The following is a 24,733-nucleotide window of genomic DNA, read 5'->3' on the forward strand; positions in this document are numbered from 1 at the left end:
AGTGCAACCGTGTTTGCTGAGATTGTCACTCAAGTTGCCCCACCCACCATCAGGCAGTGATGACCCATGGACCATGGTGAACCCACCACTCCTTGAGCTTAAAGCTTGGGCACAGGAAGCAACCCCCTGGGGAGCAGTCAGTGAGGGCTGGCACACTAAAGGAATAGACAGACCACTCTCTCTGCTAAATACATCCTTGAAGCATGGCCCAGGTCCCTCTTTCCTGATATCTAGATGGTCATCTTTCTTTTTTTTTTTAACATTATTTTGTCCATTTTTATTTATTTGAGAGTGACAGAAAGAGAGAGAGATTGAGAATAGGTGTGCCAGGGCCTCCAGCCACTGCAAACAAACTCCAGATGCATGCACCCCTTGTGCATCTGGCTAATGTGGGTCCTGGGGAATGGAGCCTTGAACTAGTGTCCTTAGGCTTTACAGGTAAGTGTCAAACCACTAAGCCATCTCTCCAGCCCAGTCATCTTTCTTTTGAATTCATGAGTACATGCCAGGGCTTTTCATTTCTGCTTTAAGCTAAATAGAATCCATTTCTGTTGCCCAGTGAGTCCTGACCAGTCTCCCTCCTGACCCCAGGAGGTTGTTCTAATGTAGAGCTGAGACACCGTCCCACTTAGTTGTCTGGAGCAGGTTACTTACCAGGCTTCTGGTACCATCCGAAGGGATAGGTGCGGACTTCCATGTCCACAGAGCCACAGTCAAAAACACGCCAGGCTGCTCCACTTTCCTCACTGCACGTCTGAACGCCCATGCTGCTCAGGGTCAGGCATGTCACCTCTCCTCCTGATGGAAGACCCAGCCGAGGCCGGGGAGGTGAGTCCAGTGAGTGACCAAGGGGAATTTGGCAAATCATCACTCAGCAGATTTCTGGGGTCCCCCAATGTATTCCTAGTAGTCTCTTAGGGACCCCTTCAACCCTGGCTCTCAAATGTAAGAGCTCTGCCTTAGTAGTTCCAGTGGGGAGGTGACTGCTGACAGAGCACCTGCCCATCATGCACAAGAGCTGAGCAGGTTCTGTCAGCATCACTGCTGGTCCCAGGGGAGGAGGGCAGCATGTGTATTCCTGTTTATGGATGAGATGCTGAAGGTTGGAAAGACTGCAAGTGACTTGTCCAGAAGTGAGCAGTGTTAAGTACAGATTGTGTGACGTACCCAAAGTTCACCCCACCATGCTGCTCAGCCAGAGCGCTGAAGGAAGGACACAGATAGCGGAAGGAGGTACGGTGTGGTGTCAGGTGAACTGCATGTGTGAGGTGGGCAGATCAGGAGCCGGCACCTCGGTGCTCTTGAGACCCTTGCTTCCCCACTGCCAATGAGGCTCGCTCCTCCCAGGCTGTTCTGTGACAGCTGTGGACCAGGTAGGATCATAGTTGGAGCCGTTTGTTCAGAATGAGCTGGTGCGCCTACGAAGTAGGATGGAAGCTGACTGCATTGTCATCTTTACCTTGCGATTGGGAGACATTTAGAAAGCCAAAGCCGATGCAGCACGGGTCCTTGTCACACCGTCGCTCACACGCGAAGAACCTGCAGGTACAAGAGGTTGCAGGCCATGGAGTGTGGGTGTGTTGGCCGGTGTGCACGCAGGACTCCTAGCTTTCTGCAAACAGCATTGCTTTCTTTTTCTCAAGAATGCTGCCTTCCATTCCTTGAGTCACTCGCTGACTCACTCATCCAGCGTGCATCCTGTGCCCGCTACATGCCAGGCTCCCACTGCAGCTGACCAGCATGTGCTCCTACAACCCTTTCAGAAGAGAAGTCTTGACTTTGGGCTCTGGGAATTGGAAACAATGACTAGAAGGGAAGGTAGATACCCTTAGGTGGGACAGCCCACCAGGATCTGCTTCAGCAACAAAGCGTAGAGTTCTGCTCCCCTGGCTCACCCTGCTCATTGTGTGCCTCACACTCTAAGAAGGCCACCTGTCTTCTGCCAGGCTCTCTTCAGGGTCTTCCGTGATCATCCACCCAGGGCAGCAAAGACTCTGCCTTTGGTGTCACAGCAGGCAGAGCTAGGTGCTCAGTTCTGAGGTCCCTGCCTTGACTGAATGTCTTGGTCTGATCACTCATTCCTGACTCCTGAGGGCTGGCTCAACTTCCTGGTGCCTTCTGGTAGGAGGACTCTCCTTCATTCTTGCTATACTTCCCCAAACCCAGGTCATACCCCAGTGGTTGAAGCTTGTACCTTCTGGCAGCTTCATTGCAGGCTGTACCTCTGCCCAGAGGCTGGTGAGCCACCTCTTAGGCTTTCTTTCCCCCAGATCCCTGCCCAACTCTCCATCTGCCCACCTACCATCCCCTCCTCCAGGATGGAGATACCCAGTTCCAATCCCCTCCACCAGCATCATGCTGTCCCACTGGGTCTTACAACACACCAGCCTGTGTCAGTTTTTGACCTCTGTTCTCAGAAGTAGATTTTAAATGCCAGAAATACGATGCGATTTCACAACTCAACACACTTCACAGATCAACAGTTCATGGATCAGTGACTTTTAAAGTACCAAAGACACTTGGAAGCTTCTTGATTATGCAAATTCCTGAGCCCAGTCTAGGACCTCAGATTCTGAAGACACAAGGCAGAGCAGACATGGGTCCAATCAAAACTCTATTGGAGGATGGGAAGATAGCTCAGTCAGTAAAGTGCTTGCCTTGCAAGCACAAAGACCTGAATTTAATCCCCAGGATGCACATTTGAAAAAAAATGTCAGGCTCTTATAACCCCAGTACTGGGTGGGTGGAGACAGATAGCTTAGATCTGTGGATCTCACTGGCCAGAAAGTCTAGCCTACTTAGTGAGCTCTAGGCCAGAGAGGGACTCTGACTCAAAAAAGGTAAATAGAACCTGAAGAAAAATGCTGAGGATGTTCCACGGCATACACATGCACACACACATGTACACACACACACACACACAAAGCCTACTTGGGGACTGATGCTTGAAATCTACCAACTACACTGAGAGAAACCTCACTTTCAGTTACAAGTTGGAGCAAAGTCAATAAAGAAACAATAAGCTGTCAAAATAATAAGATAAAATGTCCTCATAAGCTTAGATTTTGTTAAAACTCAGCTTGCTCTCTAGATTCTGAACAGAGCTCTGTGACGCTTTGAATTCGGAGCTCACTATCATTTCGACCATTTTTATTATGTGATAGAACAGCTCAGTATATTTCTTTTCCCTCAGCAAACTGGAGCCTCAGATCAAATTTAGCATTTAATGTCAGCGATTTGCCTTCCTTGAGGATTTTTCTTTCTTAGATGGCACAAAGAGTTAAGTATCATTCATTCTGGCAGTTTCAACTACAATGTGTTTGAGCTGATTTTCATCCCCTCTCCTTTCTCTGCCCCACCCCCAATCACTTTTCCTTGCTCCCTAATGCCTCTTACTTTCTGTTTACATGTCACATGTGTGTCTCTGGGCTTCCTTCACCAAAAATAAATAAATGAATAAACCAATAAACAGGAGACTGGCATACCGCTGACTGTGCTAAGTAGGCATGTAAAAGTAAACCAATAAATACATACATAAATAAAATAAAACTGCTAATTCCCAAAGGATTTTAGCTTCATTCTGTTACCTCCTTGTTACCTTTTATTCCCTCTAACTTTCAGTTGCATCATTTTTATTATTCTTCTGCTTTTGACCACTAAGCCATCACTTTCACCTTTTTGTGAGCCAAAGAGTCTTAATAATAAGCATAAGAAGCAGGACTTGGGCCACTTACCCACTGGAAATGGGTTTTCCAGACATGGGCACTTTGTTTCTGATGGAAATCCCTGTCAGCTTTTGGAATGGCAAGCGCGTATAAAAGTTCTTCACTCGATCTTCCAACACGACTGCATGGAAGAGAAAATTATCATTTAGCCAGAAACTTATGTACCTGTGCAAATATAAGGACAGTGAGTAAAGTTGACCAGACACCCACAAAACATGGATTATTAAATTTTACCGACTTGGGATCCGGCCAAAATCTTACTAAGAGCATAGCCCAGGGATTCTTGTCAAGGCACAAGCCCAGGAGATAGAGAATGAGGGAGGGATGGAGGAATACAGTGTCAGGAAGTAGAAAGCCCATGGAGCAGGAAAACCTGGCTCCCTAGGCCTGGGAAGGCAGGCTCTGCTCTCATGTGGGAAGAGTCAAGAAGCAAGCCTGGGTGCCTCTGGACTTCCACAAGTTCAAGGTGGGCAGCGATGAGAGAGAAAGTGGCCTACAAGTGAGAATGGGCTGCTTTGCATAGCTGACAAGTGTCTCCTGCCTTGGAGAGGACCAAAGAAGTTTTACTTCTAGAAGAGCCAGAACAGAGGGTTTTTCAGGAACCCAGAAGAGTGAAGCACAAGTTACCCCAATGGATGCTTGCAAGCCAAGTCAGGCTTCCTCATAACCCTACACTCCCCTACCTCGGAGCCATGTTTGAACCCTGAACCACTAGCAATCAGTGTACATGCTCAGGCCAGGTACTGACAGAGTCTCCTCAAGGAAAGGCCTCGAAGACCTGCATGAGGGAGTCCCCCTAAGTGAGGCTTGGCCTGATCATGCCAAAGAGGAACCTGCAGTCAGCAAGCTCCCCTCAGACAGACGCCCTGTGAGAACTGAGCTCCAGACACCCCAGGAGGGAAATCAAGGGCAGCAACATGTGGGGGAAACAGAGACTGTACAGGGTGACAAAATGCCATCACCGTGGTGACAAAAGGACGTCAGCAGTGGCTGGCCTTCAAGAGAATTATCAACCATGGTGGTATTAGAGTGCTGCTTCTGAGATCACTGCACCACACAATCACATAGCATTCAGGCATGCATCCTGGAGCCATGGCTATGCCTGAGGAGAGACTCCTCAGAGGACCACTCTACTACGACACCCAGAAACCTGTCTGAGCAGCTTGCATCTATACAGGAAGCACAGACACTCTTATTTTGAAAAAGAAAGAGAGGGATAAAGAGATGGCTTAATGGTTAAGGCACTTGCCTGCAAAACCTAAGGACTCAGGTAATATTTCCCCATTACCCACATAAGCTAGATGCACAAGGTGGTACATGCATCTGGAGTTCCCATGCAGGGGTGGAGGCCCTGACAGGTCCATTCTTTCTCACTCTCTGCCTCTGCCTCTACCTCTTCCTCTCTCTCTCTCCCTGTCTCTCTCAAATAAATAAATCGATAAAATATTAATAAAAAGAAAGAGGAGTGATGAATCTGGCAATTTGTACCACAGCACGAGCTGTCCATTAGAAATTCAGACTATAGGGCTGGAGAGAGGGCTTAGCATTTAAGGCACTTGTCTGCAAAGACAAAGGATCCCAACTCAATTCTCCAGGACCCACATAAGCCAGATGTACAAGGTGGCACATGTGTCTGGGGTCCGTTTACAGGGGCTGGAGGCTCTGGTGTGCCCATTTTCTTTCTATCTCTCTCTACCTCTTTCTCACTCTCAAATAAATAAATAAAATATAATTTTAAAAAATGAAATTCAGGGCTGGGGAAATGGCTTAGTAGTTAAGGCATGTGCCTGCAAAGTCTAAGGACCCTGGTTCAATTCCCCAGGACCCACATAAGCCAGAGGTCTGGAGTTCAGTTGCAGTGGCTGGAGGACCTGGACTGCCCATTCTCTCTTTCTCTCTGCCTCTTCTTCTTTCTCTGTCTCTCTTTCTCTCCCTCTCTCTGAAATAAAATAAATAAATATTTAAAAAAAGAAAAAAAATTCAGACTATGAAGACCACAGTGCTCACTGTTCTTCTGGAAGAGAGCCTCTGGCTGGTAGGGCAGGATCAGGCTGCAACCCTTGGCGTTAGACTCCAAGACGTCATCACACACTTGGGCCTCTGGGTAGAGGGAGCAGGTGAAGTACAAGGGAGCCATCTCTGTTACATCTGCAAGCTGACAGAAATCCGGTTCCTGGACACACCCTACAGGCAAGAAGAAGTTGATCTTTAGTCTTTGAGAGGCCCATGGGCAGGGGGCTTATACTTCATGAGTCATCTAGGGTATGGGGACCCTTTCAAAGCAGAAATCCAGGACAGACTTGGATGTCCCGTTTGGAAGGCCTAAACAAAACACTGGGGTTCTATTGGCTGGAGAAGGAGGGGCTGTGTGACCCTGGGCAAAAGCAGACTCAAAAGTGTGGTGAAGGGTCACCCTCAAACTCACAATACAGGAGGAAATGGATAAGTGCCCAGTGGCTCTACCCATGGCTATGCCAGGGTCACTAGAGATTAGCAGACTGTAGCACAGGACCTTTGTGTACACCACCCCGCCCCCACCTATGCTAGTCTTGCCAAAGGTACGTATGAACTCTTTGAGGGGAAATCCCAAGTACTGATTCTGCCTTTTTGTTTTCTCTTTGCCAATGCCAAGTCAAATACAAGACTTCTAACACTTTATCTTAGCCAAAAGGCCAAGAAGCAATACAAGGCTTCTTACATAGTGTATGCTCAATATCTTCTAGGTGGTAGCTGGATGGACAGAGGACAGCTGGATGGCAGATTGCAGAGTAGACACTAACTACGTTGTGACAGTCCAGAAGGAGAGGGTAGGTCCTACTTTTCTTCTAAGAATATAGTGACCTTGACTCACGCCACTGACTTCAAACTTGAACTTGTCTGCTCATCGGGGGCCAGGCTATGAGAGAGGCCTGAGCTCTAAGGTTACTCACGGGAAAGGCACCACAGCTTTGCCTGCTGGGCTGAAAACAGGTGTCTGAAGAGCCAGTGTTGCTGCCTGGGCAGGGAATGGTTAACATCGACGATGACCCGGGTAAGGTCCACGGGGGAGAAGAGTTCTGTCACCGTATCTGAAAAAGGAGAGGATCGGCTTCCTTCACTCTCTGCAATAAATGTAAAACAGACAGAGAAATTGCCATGGAAATGAGAGCAAGGAGGAGTGGGGAAGAGCCAGAGACGGAGGCATTCTCAAGTGAGGTGATGTCAGAGCAGGTCAAGAGCCAGCAGGACTTGAATCTGGTGAGGCAGGGGAGACTCAGAAGGTCCTAGAACATCTTAAAAGCTATAGCTGCATCAGCCGGGCATGGTGGCACACGCCTTTAATCCCAATACTCAGGAGGCAGAGGTAGGAGGATCTCCATAAGTTCGAGGCCAGCCTGAGACTACTTAGGGAATTCCAGGTCAGCCTGGACCAGAAAGATACCCTACCTTGAAAAACCAAAATAAATTAAAAAATAATAAATTTAAAAAGTTATAGTTGCATCTATCTGTTTGGTTTAGATGATCTCTGTCCACCATTGCACCCAAGGCAGGGCTTGTCCTCTGAGATTTCAGACCATGCCCGGGGGGCTGCACATGACGCTGCTGTGCTTATCCCAGCAGCGTCAACCAGGGGCTGTTGAGTCAACTCCTTCTCTGTGCAACTTTTATCCGGCCGAGCTCCTTCTGCCTTCTGAAGTCGTGCCCGAGTCTAGCCTTTAAGCCAAGTAACGCCAAGGCAATGGGTCAGGTTCATCTATTGCTAGTGACTAAGCAAGATACACACCTACAAGGGCAGGCTCCTGGGTGAGTGCACCTTCAAAATCCCTTCTCCTTTGTTGTCAGTGAAAACTTTACAGTACAAGCTAAACACACCCATAATCATTTCTAGCCACCATTTTAAACTTGTACATATGTGCTTTATGATGTGGAGTAAAGCAGGCACTAAAATGTTCCTGCTGGGCTGCAGAGATGGCTTATCACTTAAGGTACTTGCCTAAAAAGCCAAAGGACCCAGGTTCGATTCCCCAGGACCCATGTAAGCCAGATGCACAAGGTGGCGCATGTGTCTGGAGTTCATTTACAGTGGCTGAAGGCACTGGTGCGCCCGTTCTCAATCTGCCTCTTTCTCTCTCTCTCTCTCTCTCTCTTTCTTTCTTTCTCTCTCTCTCTCAAATAAATAATTTTTTAAAAAATGTTCTTGCTGGGCTGGAGAGATGGCTTAGTGGTTAAGCGCTTGCCTGTGAAGCCTAAGGACCCCGGTTTGAGGCTCGGTTCCCCAGGTCCCATGTTAGCCAGATGCACAAGGGGGCACATGCGTCTGGAGTTCGTTTGCAGAGGCTAGAAGCCCTGGCGTGCCCATTCTCTCTCTCCCTCTATCTGTCTTTCTCTCTGTGTCTGTCGCTCTCAAATAAATAAATAAATAAAATTTTTAAAAAAATGTTTCTAAAAAAAATGTTCTTGCTATAATTTTTTTTAATTATGACCTCAACTGAACATACTTAAGAATTGGTCCACCTCATATAAGTATGTACGGGCCTACTAAATGCAATGGGCATACTTCCTTGGTTTCCCTGAGAGTAGATTTGGAGATGTTGCCCATACTTGCCAGGGCTTCCAGCCACTGCAAACAAACTCCAGACGCATGTTCCCCTTCCCCATGCATTTACATGGGTCCTGGAGAATCGAACCGGGATCCTTTGGCTTTGCAAGCAAACGCCTTAACTGCTAAGCCATCTCTCCAGCCCTCCCCCACTCCCTCGTTCTTAATATCACCTCAGTAGTAACAACGGTCTATTCTGGATTGGGGGGTCTCACATGGCCCCACCCCTGTGCAGTTCCAAATTCATGTCTGGATGTCCTGCTCCCTCGCCTGCTACGACTCCTCTATAGACAGCTCACTCTGAGACAATTCTGGTTACATTTTTCTTAGCTCTTCAGGGTTAACATGCATGGAGCACTATTCTTTAATGGGACAATTCTTTCTGATTTTGTTAGCATGTACGTTTTCATTTCAGCAGCCATGGTAATTTGGCAATGATGTTGGCTGACATTCTATTCTGACTTCCCACCTGAAGAGCAGTTTTTGTGAATGGACAATTGGGCTAGAGGCACTGGCTGAGGGCCCCATGGTTGCAGCGAGGTGGGGGGGGAGGGGTAATGATGATGGGCGCTACCACCTTGTTTCTACAGCTAGCACCCAACTGTATAAAAGCTTGGCGGATGATACCTGCTTCTGCTGGAGAGTCTGCCCTTGGCACTGTGTGTCTTCCACATCCTGTAGACTCGGACCGAGACCCCATGTCGGAATCTAGGAGGAATGAAAGAGCAGTGGTAATGTCGAGGAGAAGCGCTGTTCCTGGGTGAAAAAAATGATAGCTACTACACAGCAGTCCTTGGGGCCACACCAGGAGCCAGACAAACCGGAGACCGAGCAAGTGGCCCAGCTCTGCAGCTATGGGCATCTTCCAACCTCTCAGGACTAGAACTTGACTTCCCATGACATTACAATTACTGTTTAATGTTCATAAATGTAGATGTTCACTATACCCTATCATGATGAGGAAGAAGGTTCAAGTGCTAACCCTTGAGACACTGAGGCTAAGAGAAGTGAAAGAACTCACCCCAGGCCACTCAGGATATTGGTGAGTTTCTGCATATCAGGTGAGCAGGAACTTGAAAAATCAAAACCTTAAAATTCCACAGCACCACTCCTCTGATCTTTAAGGAAGGAGGCATGTGGGGCTGTGGTTTGCAACAAACAGCCTCCCAGTTCATACCCGGTGACAAGGACAGTCTGTGAGTGAGCTCTATTACCCTTGGACCTAGTGCTTCCTGCCTCTGTCCTTCCTTGGGTTTCATACTGTGAGTTCTCCTTATAGAATATGTGCCTTGTTGTATGGCAGGGGAGGCTTCAGTTCCACAGAGAACCAGTCTGTGGCATACAAGTCTGTGTAGCAGAGCGCCCTGTCAGTGAGAGCTGGGGCCAATCTCACGGAGCCCTTCTCTCGCCATCCCCACCATACTGGAGCTCACCTTTCCAGAGGTAAACTTGCTGGAAGCTGGTAGTGATGTCTCCTGTTTCCTCCAGAGGCATCCAACCTGCAAAGGGAGACTGTCGTTGGACAAGCCTGGGTGAGCTTGTTCTCATTAGATCCATCATTATCACAACTGCCCCATGATCTCGACAAGACCCTCCTTGACAAAGAAATTTGCTCCCCATACAGGGTCCCTCAAAGCTCCATGGAACACCACTCACCACTCAAGCTCTTAGGTATGAAATTGGAGCTGGTCAGATATCAGGGATCCAGCCCAGGGTATCAATAGGACTAAAGTGGGGAAGGTCATGTACTGTGGCACAGGAGAAAGACTTAAGGAGCTTCAGACGGGCTTAAAAAGAACAAGGCTCTTAGGAGACACAAGAGTGAGTATTCCCTAACACTGAACTCCTACAAGACCCTGGCTGCCCTAATGAATGGGGCTGGCAATGAAAAGATGGGAAGACTCTAAAGAAGCTATCTTCTAGAATCTCTCACACTTGATATTCATCTAATCATTGACAATTTTTCTTATTTATTGCCAACATTACTAGATGTTCTTTTAAAAATTTTTATTGGCATATTCATTGCACAAAGTGATGGGTCTCAGAAAGATAGTTTAACTCAAGTATATCATGTTTGACCATATGCACTTCCTCTGTACCCTCCTATTTCTTTTCTTTCCTTGCCTGCTAGTCTCCTCCTCTTTCCTGGCAAGATCTCTTCTTTATGCCATGCTAGACAAAACTGGGTGTGCCTTGTCATCTCGTGATGGTCAGTATTCCTCTTTTTAAATTTTTCTATTTATTTGAAAGCAGAGAGAAAGAGAGGCAGATGGAGAGAGGGGCCGGAGTGAGAGAATGAAAAAGCCTCTAGCTGCTGCAAATGAACTCTAGATGCATGCATCACCTTGTGCATCCAGTTTTGCCTAGGTACTGGGGAATCCAGCCTGGGTTGTCAGGATTTTTGGGAAGTGCCTTAGCTGCCGAGTTACCTCTCCAGCCCCGTAGTCCTCTGTCACCACCACTCAGCCTCAGTTCCTGTCAACGCCTCCAAAGGGCTGCACCTCTCAAATCCAATACTCTCTTCTTCCTTCTCGGAATTCTGATAGGGAATCAGTGTTTCCCAAACAAGCCTTTGGGGCCCTTAAGGATGATCTGCTTCACAAACAAGACCACAGGAACACATCTATGTTCTCCCCTTTCAACACTGGGTTGGCATGAGATTGAGTCTATAGTATGGGCATGGCATATGGTCTTAACTTTTTTTTCTGGAAAATTCTGCAGATTATGTGCTATTTTAGATTGTGCTGCTAGAGTGGGCAGAAGCCCAAACTAGAGATGACACCCCAGCAGTGGCCAAGTGGCACTGGAGCCACCACCAACCCTAGAAAGGAGTCACAAATATGCCATGTTCCCTTATCCTAAGGTATCATGGGGATTTCTTAATTTACATAACAGCATTGGCAATCCCTATTCATAGGCGGGTTGGTTCTGTAGTGTTAGGATCACCCCCACCCCTGCAAGAAGAGGGGGCAGCAGCTGCAGGCCTATCCTGGACCCTTGGATGCATCCAGAGCGGCCCTGCGGCAGGTACTCAGTCACTCACCAGGACTCTTGTCATTCAGGTCTGATGAGGTAAGCTGGGTTCTCCTATGAGTATCCTGCTGGCTCTGTCTAACTTATGCCTTTGCAGCCAAGTGCCACGGAGCCTTTTTTTTTTTTTCTTTTTTTTGTCAGCACATCTTATTCTTAGTGCTCCTGAGACATCCTATCCAGACACACTCTGGGTATCTCACCTCACTCCTGGCACCCCAGAACAATGACAGTCATTGACATAACAGCTTCCTATCAAAGGGGACATCCGGTGGTGCCATGCTGAGCTCTCATTGCTCAGCAACACCCAGCCTTTGGATGACAGAGGATTTCTGAGGCAGCCTGTCCTTCCCATCAAATGCATGTCCTTCTGGGCACTGGGCCTAACATGCCTGCTCTCCATTCATATGCCCTTCCAGATAGCATGAGAGAATGGCCACATGCAGCCCTGCTTCCTGCAAAGACATTTTCTTTGAAATATGTGGGTGGAAGAGCCCAACAACAAATGGCTGAAAACATCTGGGGATACTCACAGAAGTGCTAGAGCTCCAGAACATGGGTGCACTCCTTCCTCCCTCCAGAACGACCACCCACCCAGGCACAGAGGCTAAACCAAAGTCCAGTGCTCTTAGCTAGCACACATTCCTCAGAACAAGGGAAAGAAACTTCCCAGCAGCAAGTGCAGGGGTCAGATTGAATAAAATGGTCTCCAGGTGCTCCATCAAGCCTGTTTGTGGATGTATCTGTTTACTGGTAACAAAAGTCAACCCTATGTTAGGCATGGTGGTACACACCTTTAATCCCAGCACTTGAGAGGCAGATGTAGGAGGATCACCATAAGTTCGAGGCCACCCTGAGACTACATAGTGAATTCCAGGTCAGCTTGAGCTAGAGTGAGACCCTACCTCAAACAAACAAAAAATGTCAACCCTAAACTCTAGTGGGAAAGGCATCTTGGATAAGGCTCGGCTAGTTTCTACCAACTGAGACAGAGGTGCTGAGAGATGAGCATTTGGGAGTCCTACTATCCTGGCATGTCAATTAAGGTGGCAAATAGCAGTGATGCCCACATCAGTTACCCTGGCTAACTGGGAACTGCCTTGGCCTCAACAATGGAAACCTTTACTGCATAACTTTTGCACCCAGCTTTCTGCGTCCCACCTGCCTGGCTGGCTTTTATTGTAAGTTACATGGAAGATAAAACACAAAGCTGTGGTCACTAACTGAGGGCCATCACCAGCTCCCCTTACCCCAGGCTGCTCACACGTCTCCCTCTCACCTCTACTGCCCACACCAAACCTTTCTGAACTCACTGTTCCCTTTTCCAGCAGCCTTCTGCCATCTTTCCCTTAACATCCAGAATTTGCTGTGAGATGGCATTCAAAGCCATGTCTGGAATATAGTCAGCTCTGTGGTGCTGTCTGAGGAATGACATTTATTTTAGTTACAAGGAGAGAGAGAAGAGAGACAGACACACAGAGAAATAATAGGGTACAACAGGGTCTCTAGCTACTACAAACAAATTCCAGATGCATGTGCCACTTTGTGCATCTGGCTTTATGTGGGTACCGGGAATTCTAACTCAGGTCATTAGGGTTTTCAGGCAAGCTCCTTAACCACTGAGCCTTCTCTCCAGGACCAGGAGTGAAATCCTTAATTCCCAGAGAACCTGCTGCTACACTATCTATAACTTTCTGCTTCCAGGATGTCATATGTGGGACAGTAGCGGAAAGTGGCCCTGAGAGATGCAGTAGAGAGAGGGCTTCCATGAAAATGCTGGGCTCAAAACTGAACGTCTGACTTATGCCATTCATGCAACGATTGGTTCTGGCCTCTCACAGTTCTGAACTGCACCCTCTTGGGTCAAACCTCTCTCACCAGGTGGTCCACAGACTTGCTTGAGCTGAGGAACATGAAGGTGCTTTAAGGACACAGAGCGTGCTTTCTGAGTGAAGGAGGGGGTGTCATTGGGTTGTAGTTTCCTACAGCCAGCATCCTGGCCACTGACTTAAGCCTTCTAAGAGGGCTGTCCCTGCCTTCCTCAGACAGCGTTGGACCCCAACATCAGCAGCTGGATGGGGAACAGAAGAAATTTGCCCTGTTACAGACTACTGTGAGACATGCAGGTGGGGGCCCTGGCCACCAGGGACTTAGAAAACAGTGCCTTTTTGCTGTTAACTGTCCAGAATTCTGGCACTTTATTCCATAACACACAGGAAGTGTCCACATTTTATAGGTAGTTACCCCAAGGCCTACTGGGGTGGCTTAGTGCCTTGAAGGGTGTCATAGAACTGTGGGGACAATGTAGACTCAAGTCTAGGAATTGGTGTAGAGCCTCTCCTAAGTCTTGTCCTAGTTACTGTCCCATGTGCTGCATGTCATGGTTGAGGTGGGGTCAATAGCCTGTATTTTCCCTTGTAACTGTAAAGGTCAAGGTCACAGTAGGTCCAGTCCCAGTAAAGTGTCTACTCTGGGCATAGTCCTGGGGTCTGCTTCTATACTCCAGAGCTGGACCACCACCTAACCTAACCCTTAAATAAGAAGAGGGGCCACCATTCACTGAACTTTGGGAGAGACAGCATGTGGCTTTTTTGTTTGTTTGTTTCATCCGTAGTTCCATCTCATGTTCTTTCAATCCATCCTAAGTGTTCTCCTTCAGTTATTCATGCCCAGGGGTCCTCTTTCCCTCCATCAATATCTGACATTAGAATGGTGGCTATCAGACATTTGAACCACCATGATGCTTTCATCAGCAGTCAGTTGTACTTCAATACGTGAGATCAGGATTTCAGGAGACCTTGATGGTGACAAAGATGGGCTCTCCAACTGAGAACAATGGGAGGGAGCCCACCTATCAATCTGTGAGTAAGGAACTCTCTGACTGAGAATACCAAAATATACCCCCGGCTGTCCTGCTGTCCCCATCAAAGGCATAGTACAGAATCTTGCCCTTGGCCTAGAACACACAGAAGCATGGAGTGGGGGAGACAGAGTGACAGAGACAGACAGAGCAGTAAAAAGCCCAAAGCCTGCAAAAGCCAGTTAGCTGTGACTTCTTTTCAGGGAGGCCAGACAAGGGCACATTCTTGGGCCCTTGGGCAAACACCAAGCACATGTTCTGGCTTAAGCAGTTCTCTGACTCACTGCCCATGAATTTATCATGTGTCTTTTCCTGAAATGCCTGTTTTCACCCTGGGCTACCTCTGAGAGTAATGAAGACCATGTGTTTAGTAGCCATCATGTAAATAAGCTGTTTGGTTTTGTTTACCCTAGAAGGAGCTGCTTCAGCCTCCTGGAATTCCACCAGGCCCTGCAATGTATTTTCCAGGCGCTGCTTGTGAAGCACTCCAGTGACTGTGTGTAGGCAGTGAGTCTAGTAAGACGTACTTTGTAAAATCGGGTTCTTCAAGTAAAACATAGAACCATGGCACAAGGTAAGAATAAGTGCACACTGATAACCTGGTATCAGGGCCATGGGCCGGGCACTGCACCAGCTCCCCAACCACGGACTCTGTGTGTGAATTGGGGGAGGGGCTACGATGCCAGCCTTGGAAGCCGGAGGCTGCTTTCAGATCCTACTTTCTTACTTATGACAGAGAAATGTTGGGGAGTGACCCAACTCCCATATGCCTCCTTTCCTTCAGCTGTGAAATGGAGACAATTTCAACAGCAGAGCACCCCTTAAAGCATTATGTGTGGACGGGCCCAGGCCTGGGTGATACCTTACTTCACAGTGAGCACCCATGAGGTGTCTCTGTCAACTGAGTGACCAGCCCTCCTCCTTTCATTCTCACCATGCTGTGAGGTTGGCGCTTTAACTATCCCCACTTCACAAAGCAGCAGAGATGCTTCAGGGAGGCACTGGCTTGCACAACATCTTACAATTAGTGTCTGAAGCCAGGGTTCACAGCCACGCTTACAACACAAAGACACAGCCAGGGCATCTTGACTGACAGAGGCAGAAGAGGGGGATGGCCTCTGAGGGTGATCATGAGAGATCCTAGAAGAGGGGACAGTGTGTCCTCTGCTTTGGAATCTGAAGGCTGCAGAACATGGCCTTATGGGGCTCAGGCTTCATCCACCAGTCCCTGGGGTACCACCTCCTGTCCTGACTGGAGGCCCTCTTCCTCGGCACCTTCATCCTCCTACCAGAGAAAGAAGCAGGCCCTGGGCCCAGCTTTCACTGTAACTTCGCTCTTGGCTGGAGGGAAGCGCCAGGCTCCCAAGCTGCTCTGATGCATCAAGCATGAGCCTTCCAGGGACTGCTTTGAATGCACCTTTGGGGCTAAGAAGGCAGAAAGGAAAGAGCCCTGAGGTGGAGCAAAGCCTCTGCACTTAGAATCAGCCTCTGTGGCTTGAGGCAGTACAGGGGACCTCAGGGGTCCTGCTGACTCTGACATTAGAAATCCATTAAAGAGCAGTAAGCAGGAAGAAGTCTCAATGCTTTCTCTGTTCACTCTGCATCCCTGACTATAATGGGTCACTGCCCTTACACCTCTGTAATTAGAATGTACAAATCATTGCACACTATGTGGAGGTTTATAAATGCCAGGGAAGAAATGACCAGAGTATGGGTATAAGGCACAGGCCGTATGTCTGGCTTCTGTCCTCCACTAGTTGGTTACACATGACCCTGTAGCTCATCCCTATTAAAACAGAGTTTGTCCATGTAGTCTCTCCATGGTTATTTTTGCAGTAGAATGAGGCAGAAATGACAGTGTGCCTAGATATTAAGATTTTAAGAACCCATGTTCTACCCTGCTTCTGCCACCTGCAGGAGAAGAATATACCTTTCCAAGGAGGAAGAAACCTGCAGAGGCAGGCCTGGCTTCCAGCCCCTTCCAGATCTGACCACTCAATGACCAGTCACCCTAGATTCCTGGGAAATCTGCAGATAGATCTCCGCAGGCCTGACCAGGGCGACGTGGCCCCACTGCCCTCCACCCTTGTGAGCTCAATGGATGTTTCGATGGGCCACTGCTGAGCTCCTGTGGATGTTTTCTGCTCATCATTAATATTATTTTTCTTCAACACTGCCCATGGACACCATAGAGCAGGGGGAGTAGAGGTGTCTGTGCCCTGTGAGCCTGTAGCTGAGAATAGGCACAATGCCTCCAAACACAGAGGCCTTGCTGGTAGAAAGAAAAGAGTTTGAAGGAATATAGCCAAAAGGCAAAGTCTTACCCTTCAGGAGCTCTAGACCTCCCAGACGCAAGGCCACCTGGCGGCTCTCCTGCTCATACGTCAGCCCAGCACATGTAGCATTGGCCTGGGCCTCAGAGACATCTCTCCAGTCATCGACATGACAAAGCAGGACGTCAGGGGAGCTGAGCAGTGCGCAGATGGTGGGCCCTGCACAGACAAAGGGTAGGGAGGTCCTTGTGAGGGAGACCTGCAAGACCCCCCAAGATGTTCCACCCCTGGAGGCCTGGTGCAATGCCTAAGGTATAGACAGGGACCCTGCTCTGAACACCCTACTTTCCAATATGGCTCCCCTTCCATAAATGGCCTTACATGTGGTTTAATGTGACAATGGTCAAGCCAGGGTCTAACGACATCACAGGACAGAGTGTTCTCCCTTAGGGCCCCAGCTGTGGACTTCCTCACCTGGGTCAAATGAGGCCAAGATGGCACCTGGGAGTCAACATCCTCACAGATCCCACAGAGCCAGGCTCAAGAATCACTGGTCTCCTTGAAGCACCTCATTGTAGAGGTGAGGAGACAGGCACAGAAAGGGACAGACATTTGTCCTAGAGACTGAGCAATAAGAAATGGCTGAAATAGCAGGAGCCTTGGCAAGGTGCAGACTGAGCTGGCTATAAAGCCTCAGGGTATTGTGAGGCATGTAAGAGATCAGGGTTCCCAGAAGAAGTCTGAATGCCACAGTTTAGCAGAGAAGGGGAGAGGTGAAGGGAAGACCAGGGAGACAAGACTTTTACTTCCTGCTTCAGGATCCAAAGCACATCATATACCCATATACCCCTATACCCAAATAGTCATATACACATGTACCTATATAAACATATGCCCATATACCCCTATAACCACATACTCATATACACATACACCTGTATGAACATATGCGCTATACCCCTATATTTGTATACATATATACCTCTGTAAACATACAGCTATATACCACTATACTCATATACTCGTATGCACATATACCTGTACAAACATATATACATATACCCCTATAGCTCTATACCCATATGTTCATATACCTGTATACCCCATACTCACATACACATATACCTGCATAAACACACCCATATACCCTTGTCACTGCATACCTGCATGCCCTCCCATCCACACAGCTTTCTCCACTAGTGTAGTGTGCTCCTGAGAATTCCATGTGCCAGTGAACTAGGAGCCAGCAGGAGACTCAAGTCACCTTGATGACCACACCTAGCAGCTTCAGTGACATCCACTGGAGCCTCAGGTCACAAGACTCTCCCTGAGCCCCTCTTCCCAGTAGCCTCCACTACACTGCAGACTCGGGGCCTCATGGATTCACAGTAACCACTCTGGAAGCCCAAGCTGTGGTGAGGAGGCCAGAGGCTTTCAGGGAGTGTGACTTGGAGGGGAGAGGGATAGGGGAGATTTACAGAAGGTTAAGTGACTTAACAGGCCATGAAAGAGGATGCAGTGGGATTGCATTCCCTGTTGTCAGCAAGTCCAGCCCAAGCTCTGTAAATTGAAACTCCCACTGAACTGGACATGCCTGAAGAGAGTGGCCAGATGCACACCTCAGGTGTGCCCTGTGAGGTCCAGTCTCCAGCACTGCATGGGGGTTGAGGGCGCAGATGTTGGGCTTGGGGAAATTCACAGGTTGCAGGATTAACGTGGAGGAAAAATTGAGCAGCAGCTGTCAGCCAATGTCATGGAAAACGGGACTTGGTGGGCGTGTAGCTCTGGAACAAAACTGTCCTTGCATATATGAACCTAGGGAAAATGAAGTCAGCATTTCCACATGGAAATGCCATATGGCCTGGTGAAGAGCTCAACATCTGGAGAAATGCTGGCGCCCAAAGGGGATATATTTAGTTCAAAGAGGCATCCTGGATTTGACTGTTAGGCTTTCTAAATATGGGTTTACAGAAAGCCACACGTGTTTGTACACATGAGTATGTTGAACAGTCTTCCCTGCCTGGACACTAGCATGAAACCACATTCTATAATCATAGGGCTGAACCTAAAAGGACTGTTAGGAATCAACTTACTCTAACTTGGGTTTCTGCCCTTCCTCTCCACCAAAACAGTCTTGTTCTTGCCCCTGTGGTCTTGGGGAGCTGAGCTCAGCATCTTTCACTGGTGGACTCTGGGAGTTTTCAGCAGCATGGGAATGACATGGGAACTGGCAGACAGTAGACTCCCAGTTGATAATGAGTTACCACAAGGAAAGTTTGGGAGGAGGAAAAGCTCTTGCAAAGGTGTGGGCAAGGGTTTCCAGTCCTTAGAAGTCAGGCTGGTCCTTCCTGCGATGGGCCTTTCACCCTGAGGGAACTGGCCACAGACCCAGGGACAGAAATGACAAGTGATACATTTACAAGCTGACCGAGAAGCCCAGCTACCCTGAATGCTTTTCAAAACTGATGGAGTCTCGCCACCTCCAGGGACACCCACCCTGGACTGCACTCTCTTGTTCCTCTTGAAATAGTATGTTAGGGTCAAGAACAGAGTCCATGAACCCCAAAACCTTAGTTCATATCTACACTCAACCAAAAGATTGGATAAAATAAGACTGAGAAGGGGGGCTGGAGGGATGGCTCAGTTGTTAAGGTGCTGGCCTACAAAGCCAAAGGATCCAGGTTTTATTCCCCAGTACCCAAGTAAGCCAGATGCACAAGATGGCAGCTGTGTCTGGAATTCATTTGCTGTGAAGGCCCTAGTGTGCCTCTTCTCTCTCTCTCTCTGTCTCTCTCTCCATTTCTCTATCTATCTGCCTCTCTCAAATAAACAGAATAAATTTTAAAACAAAAAATAAGACTGATAAGGATAACTATTAAATTATTTCATTTATTTAAGAAAGTACAAAACCAAGGGAAGGAAAATGAATACACCAACATGGTGTGAGAGCCTGTGTGGGCCTAAAAGAAACGTGAAAAGAAATTTAGAGATTAAAGAAGAGAAGGTACAGAGAGCTCCTGCCATGTGGGGGTTCGGGGGAGAGAGCCAATGTGGGAGTAAGGGGAGGTTTCCCCTCATCTCAGCCCAGCCTACCAGAACATCAAAGTTCAGGAGCTGGCCCAGAGACGCTTGCCCTCTCCTGGTAAATGTATTTATAACTATGGTGGTGGGCCCTGCTTTCCGGCTCAGATGAGCCAAAGTGAGAGTTGAATGGTCTGGGCTAGGGGCTGGCTCTTGAAGAGGCCAGCCATGCTGCTGAGCTTGGGGCTGTACTTGACCAACCACAATGTCAGGATTACATTCAAGTTCTAGGGAAGGAGACCTCACTCCCAGGAAGGGCTCAGGTTGTTTGTGGGAAAACAATCTAGTGACAAGATAAGAAGACTGCAAGGATAGAACTAAAGACATATCTGATTTTTTTTTTTTCAGGGGCTCAATTATCCAAACTACATAACAAAGCTACCTCACTCTCTCCCTCTCACCTCATCTAAAGCTGCCCATGCCACAGAGCCTAAATCATGCTTTCCTTTCCCAGAAGGCCACCAGTCCCCAGACTGACCTCTTTCATACTCTAAGCCTCCTACATTCTCTGCCTTACAGGCCTCATTTTAGGTTGCCTTGTCTTCTAGGACCAGGTGGGTAGGGTATTGTACTCTGAATGACAGCATGGGTAAGGGAGTATATGAATGAATGAAGAATGCATTCCATGGTATCTATATCCTGTGTTCTCCAGATTATTGGGTCTAGTCCTGACACCCACCCCAGTGGTTTGAACATGTGTATGATCCATTAGAGTTTATGTTTGACTAAGGTGAGGGCCGTAAAAGTGTATCTGTTTTTGAGACTTTGATATTTTAAATCTTTGGAATGTGTCTAAATTTCATGCCACCCACCACAAAGTCAGATACTGCTTGGTGCTGGTATGGTTAAGCAGGAGCTGTTCTCAGGGGAAAAGTGAAGCACTTCTGTTGCTGAGTCAGTAGGGTGTGAGGAGTCTGATCCACACCCAGCACTGCATCAATATCACCTTTATATCAAAGAGCCAACAGGCTGGGCATGGTGGTCCATGCCTTTAATCCCAGCACTTTGGAGGCAGAGGTAGGAGGATCACAGGAAGTTCGAGGCCATCCAGAGACTACCAAGTGAATTCCAGAAGAATAGATTAAGGGGGGTGAAAAGGCCCAAAGTGAGGTCAGGGGAAGAGATTGAGTAAAGGAAAGGTGGAGGGAGGGCTAATCAAAATCTAAGAGGATGCAAATAAATCATATGGAATCCTCCATTTTTGGACAATAGAACACTCAGGAGCCATAGATCATTGTTAGAAAATTTTCAGTGCCAGGGATGGGATACCTCCAGTGCGTTGTTGGCCAGGGAGGTCCCTGATGCCCCCAAAACAGTATAGGCCATTGCTGAGGCCCTTGATTTCCCACCAGGAATAGATGATAAAACCCTATTGCTGAAGACGCCACATACTTGAGCTGCAAGGCCACTGAGAAATCGTGAGGGAACTGAACTGATAACCTCCTCCATGTAGATCAGCTGATAGAAAGCTGGAAGAAGCCATTCTACATGTAGTTCAATGGGAGAAAGAGATACCACCAGTGAAGATACTCAACAGTGGACACTGCAAGCCTTATAATTGGCCAACCAGGCCAAATGAGCCAACGGGTGCAATAGTGGCAGGTCTGTCATGGTGGAAACCAACTGCCCTCCAGTTGGACTGGAGGCCCGCTCCATGGGAGGGAACACATCCCTGATACTTAAAACTTAAAACAGAGGTAGTCATGAGCCCTAGGGGTGTAATATCTGCTGATGTCTGGAAAAATGTATATAGTATGCTTATCAAACTGCCCAGGAAGCACTTCTCTTAATATTTATATCCTTATATTAACACTACTCTCACTTTGGGTAGAGAATCTTCTCTTTTCAGATGGCAGTGACCTTGGGATGACTCAGAAGGTATCACAGTACTGGAAAAAAGTTACTGGAGTACTGAGTAATATCTCAATCATACCTTCCAAGGCTCAGGGTATAATGTAGAAGAGGTGGTGGAAAGAATGTAACAGCCAAAGGAAGGGTAGGACTCCTTACAATGTGCTCCCTCCAGACATAAAATGGCCTCAATATCCATGACCTCATAGCGCCTGACACTACCTACACCAAACCATCATAAGAGGAGGAAAAGATCATGACATCAAAATAAAGGAGAGACTGATTGATATGGGGAATGGATATGATGGAGAATGGAATTTCAAAAGGGAAAGTGGGGCGGGGAGGGTATTACCATGGGATATTGTTTATAATCATGGAAAATGTTAATAAAAATTGAGAAAAATACAAATAGAAATAAAAAATAAAATAAAATAAAAAAACAAAAACGAGACTCTACCTTGTAAGACCAAATAAATAAATAAATAATAAAAGAGTCACCAGGAAGCACTGTGAGAACTACAACTTAGTTTCAGCAACTTGTCCAAGATTGCAGGATGTTGTAGCTACCTTCTCATTGCTGGGGTAAAGCACCTGACCAAAAGCAGTTTATGGGAGAAAAGGGTTTATTTTGGTTTACAGGCTCAAGGGGAAGCTCTATGATGGCAGAGAAAAATGCAGTATGAGCAGAGGCTAGACACCACCTCCCCCCAAAATCATACGAACAAACAATAGGAGGAAAGTGGGCCAAGCTAGCAAGGGGAGCTGACTATAACAACCTTAAGTCCACCCTCAAGAGCACACCTCCTCCAGCAAGGCTCCACCTCCAAAACTGCCATCACCTGGGAACTAATCATTTAAAACACATGAGTTTATGCGAGGCCCCTAAGTCAAACCACCACACAGGGTAAGGAAGTGGCAGGGCACTGCAAGAACCCAGGTCTACAGTTCCAAAGTCTCTTCCCGACTTCTAGGCCATACTCCCAAGTGCGTGGGTTTATTTCTGTAAAGAGAGCTGCCCACTGCTGAGGGACCACTGAGAATGACACAGGATCTGGCATAGAGTACTCCCAATCAATGAAGAGTCAGTCATCAGGTTCCTGGGAAAGAGCTCATGGAGTCTGACCAAGTGTAACCTGCCTGGCTTGCCAAGACACAGCCAAAAGCTACTTAAGACACACCTTAGGTCAAAAGCAGCCCTCCTGAACTGCATGACCCCTACCAAATTTCAACTCCTGGAGCCTCTGTTCTTTTATCTGTAAGACTGACGACAGCAAAAACTGAGGCTGGCCAGTGTGACATCAACTGATTGGCAGTCTGAGGTAAGGGAAGGGTCAGGGTTTGTCCATGAGTAGCAGCCTCTAAATGGGCATGTAAGCAACCCCCACTCCATGCCCGGCTTCTAAGTCCCCAGATGCTCCTGATGCTGTCAGCCTTACCTGCTTTGACTTGCGTGAGGAGGAAGCCATCGCAGCAGGGGTCGCGGTCACAGGCAAGCAGACAGAAGCGGTGCACGTCCGTTAGATTGGCTCTCTGGGCTGAGAATACTACAGGGCCGTATAGCCCTGACAGTGCATTGTGGAAACCCGTTGGTTCAAAGCGCTTCTGACCCACTGCAGTGAATTCTTGGCCTGGAGGAAAGCACATTTAAAAGACCTTCAGAGTTGGCCAGAGCTCGGTGTGTTCTAAGTTAGCACCTAGTTTGCTGGGGGGGGGGGGGGCAGTGTGGAAGGCAAGACAAGCCCCTCTGTGGGCAGGAAACATCTGCCCTTGACTGTAATGATGAAGCACACAGCACATCTGTGAAGACGCCAGCAGCACAGCTGTGAGGAGGCGAGCAGCACACCTGTGAGGATTTTAACAGCGAGGGCGGCACTCCTGACACACTGGCATGTGTTGTTCCCGTGACTATTCCCAGCAAGGCAGAGGATGGCGCTCTGCCCGTGGGCTTACACTCTGAGCCCAGCTTTCCAAAGTCTATTCCATCCCACTCCGCCTGCCTGCCACTCTCACTGCCACGTTCTTGTTAACGCACATTCACCTGAATACACACAGAGGAACTGTCAGACAGGCGTGGCGCTGGAAGCTTTTTCCTACCGATGGAAAGGGACTTGTGCCATCAAACATTCACAGAGGAGCTCAGCGCACACGAAGGCAGCTGAAGAGACACGCAGGGCTGACACAGTCTCTCTGCCCTCGGCCAGGGCCTGGCTCTGACTTTCAAAGCCCAGAGCTGTGCATCCCGTCTACTATGTGCCTCTGTCCCCACCACTCAGCCCTTGTTGACGTATCTGCCTTCAGGTCCCCAGCCTGCGTTGTCTGGAGGAGGCTCTTTCTTAGGAATCCAATACGTTGTCAAACACCAGGCCACAGTTGTAGCAGTATTGTCACTGTTCCTGCCAAGTCCTCCGGTTGAAAGTGACATGGTCTGAGGTTTTCCTGTCCCGAGCTAGTTTTCCCATTAGCCCTGTTATTTTTAGAGCACTACCTTGCAAAACTCTTCAGGGTTAAAATGTTTAGCACCACAACCAGGTGTCTGTCTGAAACTTGTGCTCACATTACACTGAGAAAAGAGTCACAGTGTGTAGGATGGCATGTGGTCTGCAGCTCATGGGTGGTGGGAGGGCTACAGGAGCCTGTGCCCTCCCTGCCTTGACTGCCCATCAGGCCAACAGTGAATCCCAACCATGGCTGGAGAAGCTCAAAACAGCCCCAAGATAGCCTGAGAATCTGAAGGTCAGGGACAGACACCAAGGGTCCCCATTAAGTAAGTGCCAGGAATGTCAGCAACTCAGCTTCCCCACCTGCATAAGGACCTGAGAACCGGAAATCCTCATGGCTGTTTGTCGGACACAGGCAAGGCCCTGGGTTAAGGCGAGCCTAAGCTATCAGACACCACTAGGGCCCCCAGGCTACGGAGAGGTCATAGCAGCCTGAACCACCAGACAAATCTTGGGCCTTGGACCTGTAGGAATGCTCCTTCCCCCATTCTTGGGGGATCACAAAGAGCCTGGACCCCTGGACAAATCTCGAGCCCAGAGAGTGGCAGGAAGTAGGGCCACTTCCTTCATCCCCAGCCCGGGACACCTGGATGTTCTGATAAGAATTAGGCTTCCTTCATAGTCCTATGACCTTTGGCCAGTTTCCTAGGAAACTTCTTATATGGTGTCAGCCAGCAGCCTTCACACAGCCCATTCCCCTGCAACCTGTACCCTATACCTCTTCCGCCACTGCATAGATCACCTTACTTTCTCCCTATGTGCTGGAATGAATATCCCTATATGCCAACTAGGCATCGGCAAGCAACCTTTGAACCCACCAGTCCCCTTAGGACCCT

The 24,733-nt window shown here is 48.2% G+C and overlaps 1 protein-coding gene across 1 annotated transcript in view; it reads right to left on the reverse strand.

The window, feature by feature from the left end:
- Positions 1-24,733, reverse strand: part of Tg (thyroglobulin) — a 226,295-nt gene that overhangs the window by 130,920 nt on the left and 70,642 nt on the right. Inside the window, exons 26-34 of the mRNA XM_004656332.2 lie at positions 22,836-23,027; positions 16,519-16,686; positions 9,738-9,803; positions 8,932-9,012; positions 6,656-6,793; positions 5,733-5,909; positions 3,735-3,846; positions 1,460-1,539; positions 655-798 (exon numbers count right to left, since the gene is read on the reverse strand). Of these exons, the coding sequence (XP_004656389.2) occupies positions 655-798; positions 1,460-1,539; positions 3,735-3,846; positions 5,733-5,909; positions 6,656-6,793; positions 8,932-9,012; positions 9,738-9,803; positions 16,519-16,686; positions 22,836-23,027 (1,158 nt within the window). The remainder of the gene's footprint in view (positions 1-654; positions 799-1,459; positions 1,540-3,734; positions 3,847-5,732; positions 5,910-6,655; positions 6,794-8,931; positions 9,013-9,737; positions 9,804-16,518; positions 16,687-22,835; positions 23,028-24,733) is intronic.

This window comes from Jaculus jaculus, chromosome 2 (assembly GCF_020740685.1).
Source record: "Jaculus jaculus isolate mJacJac1 chromosome 2, mJacJac1.mat.Y.cur, whole genome shotgun sequence".
NCBI lineage: Eukaryota > Metazoa > Chordata > Mammalia > Rodentia > Dipodidae > Jaculus > Jaculus jaculus.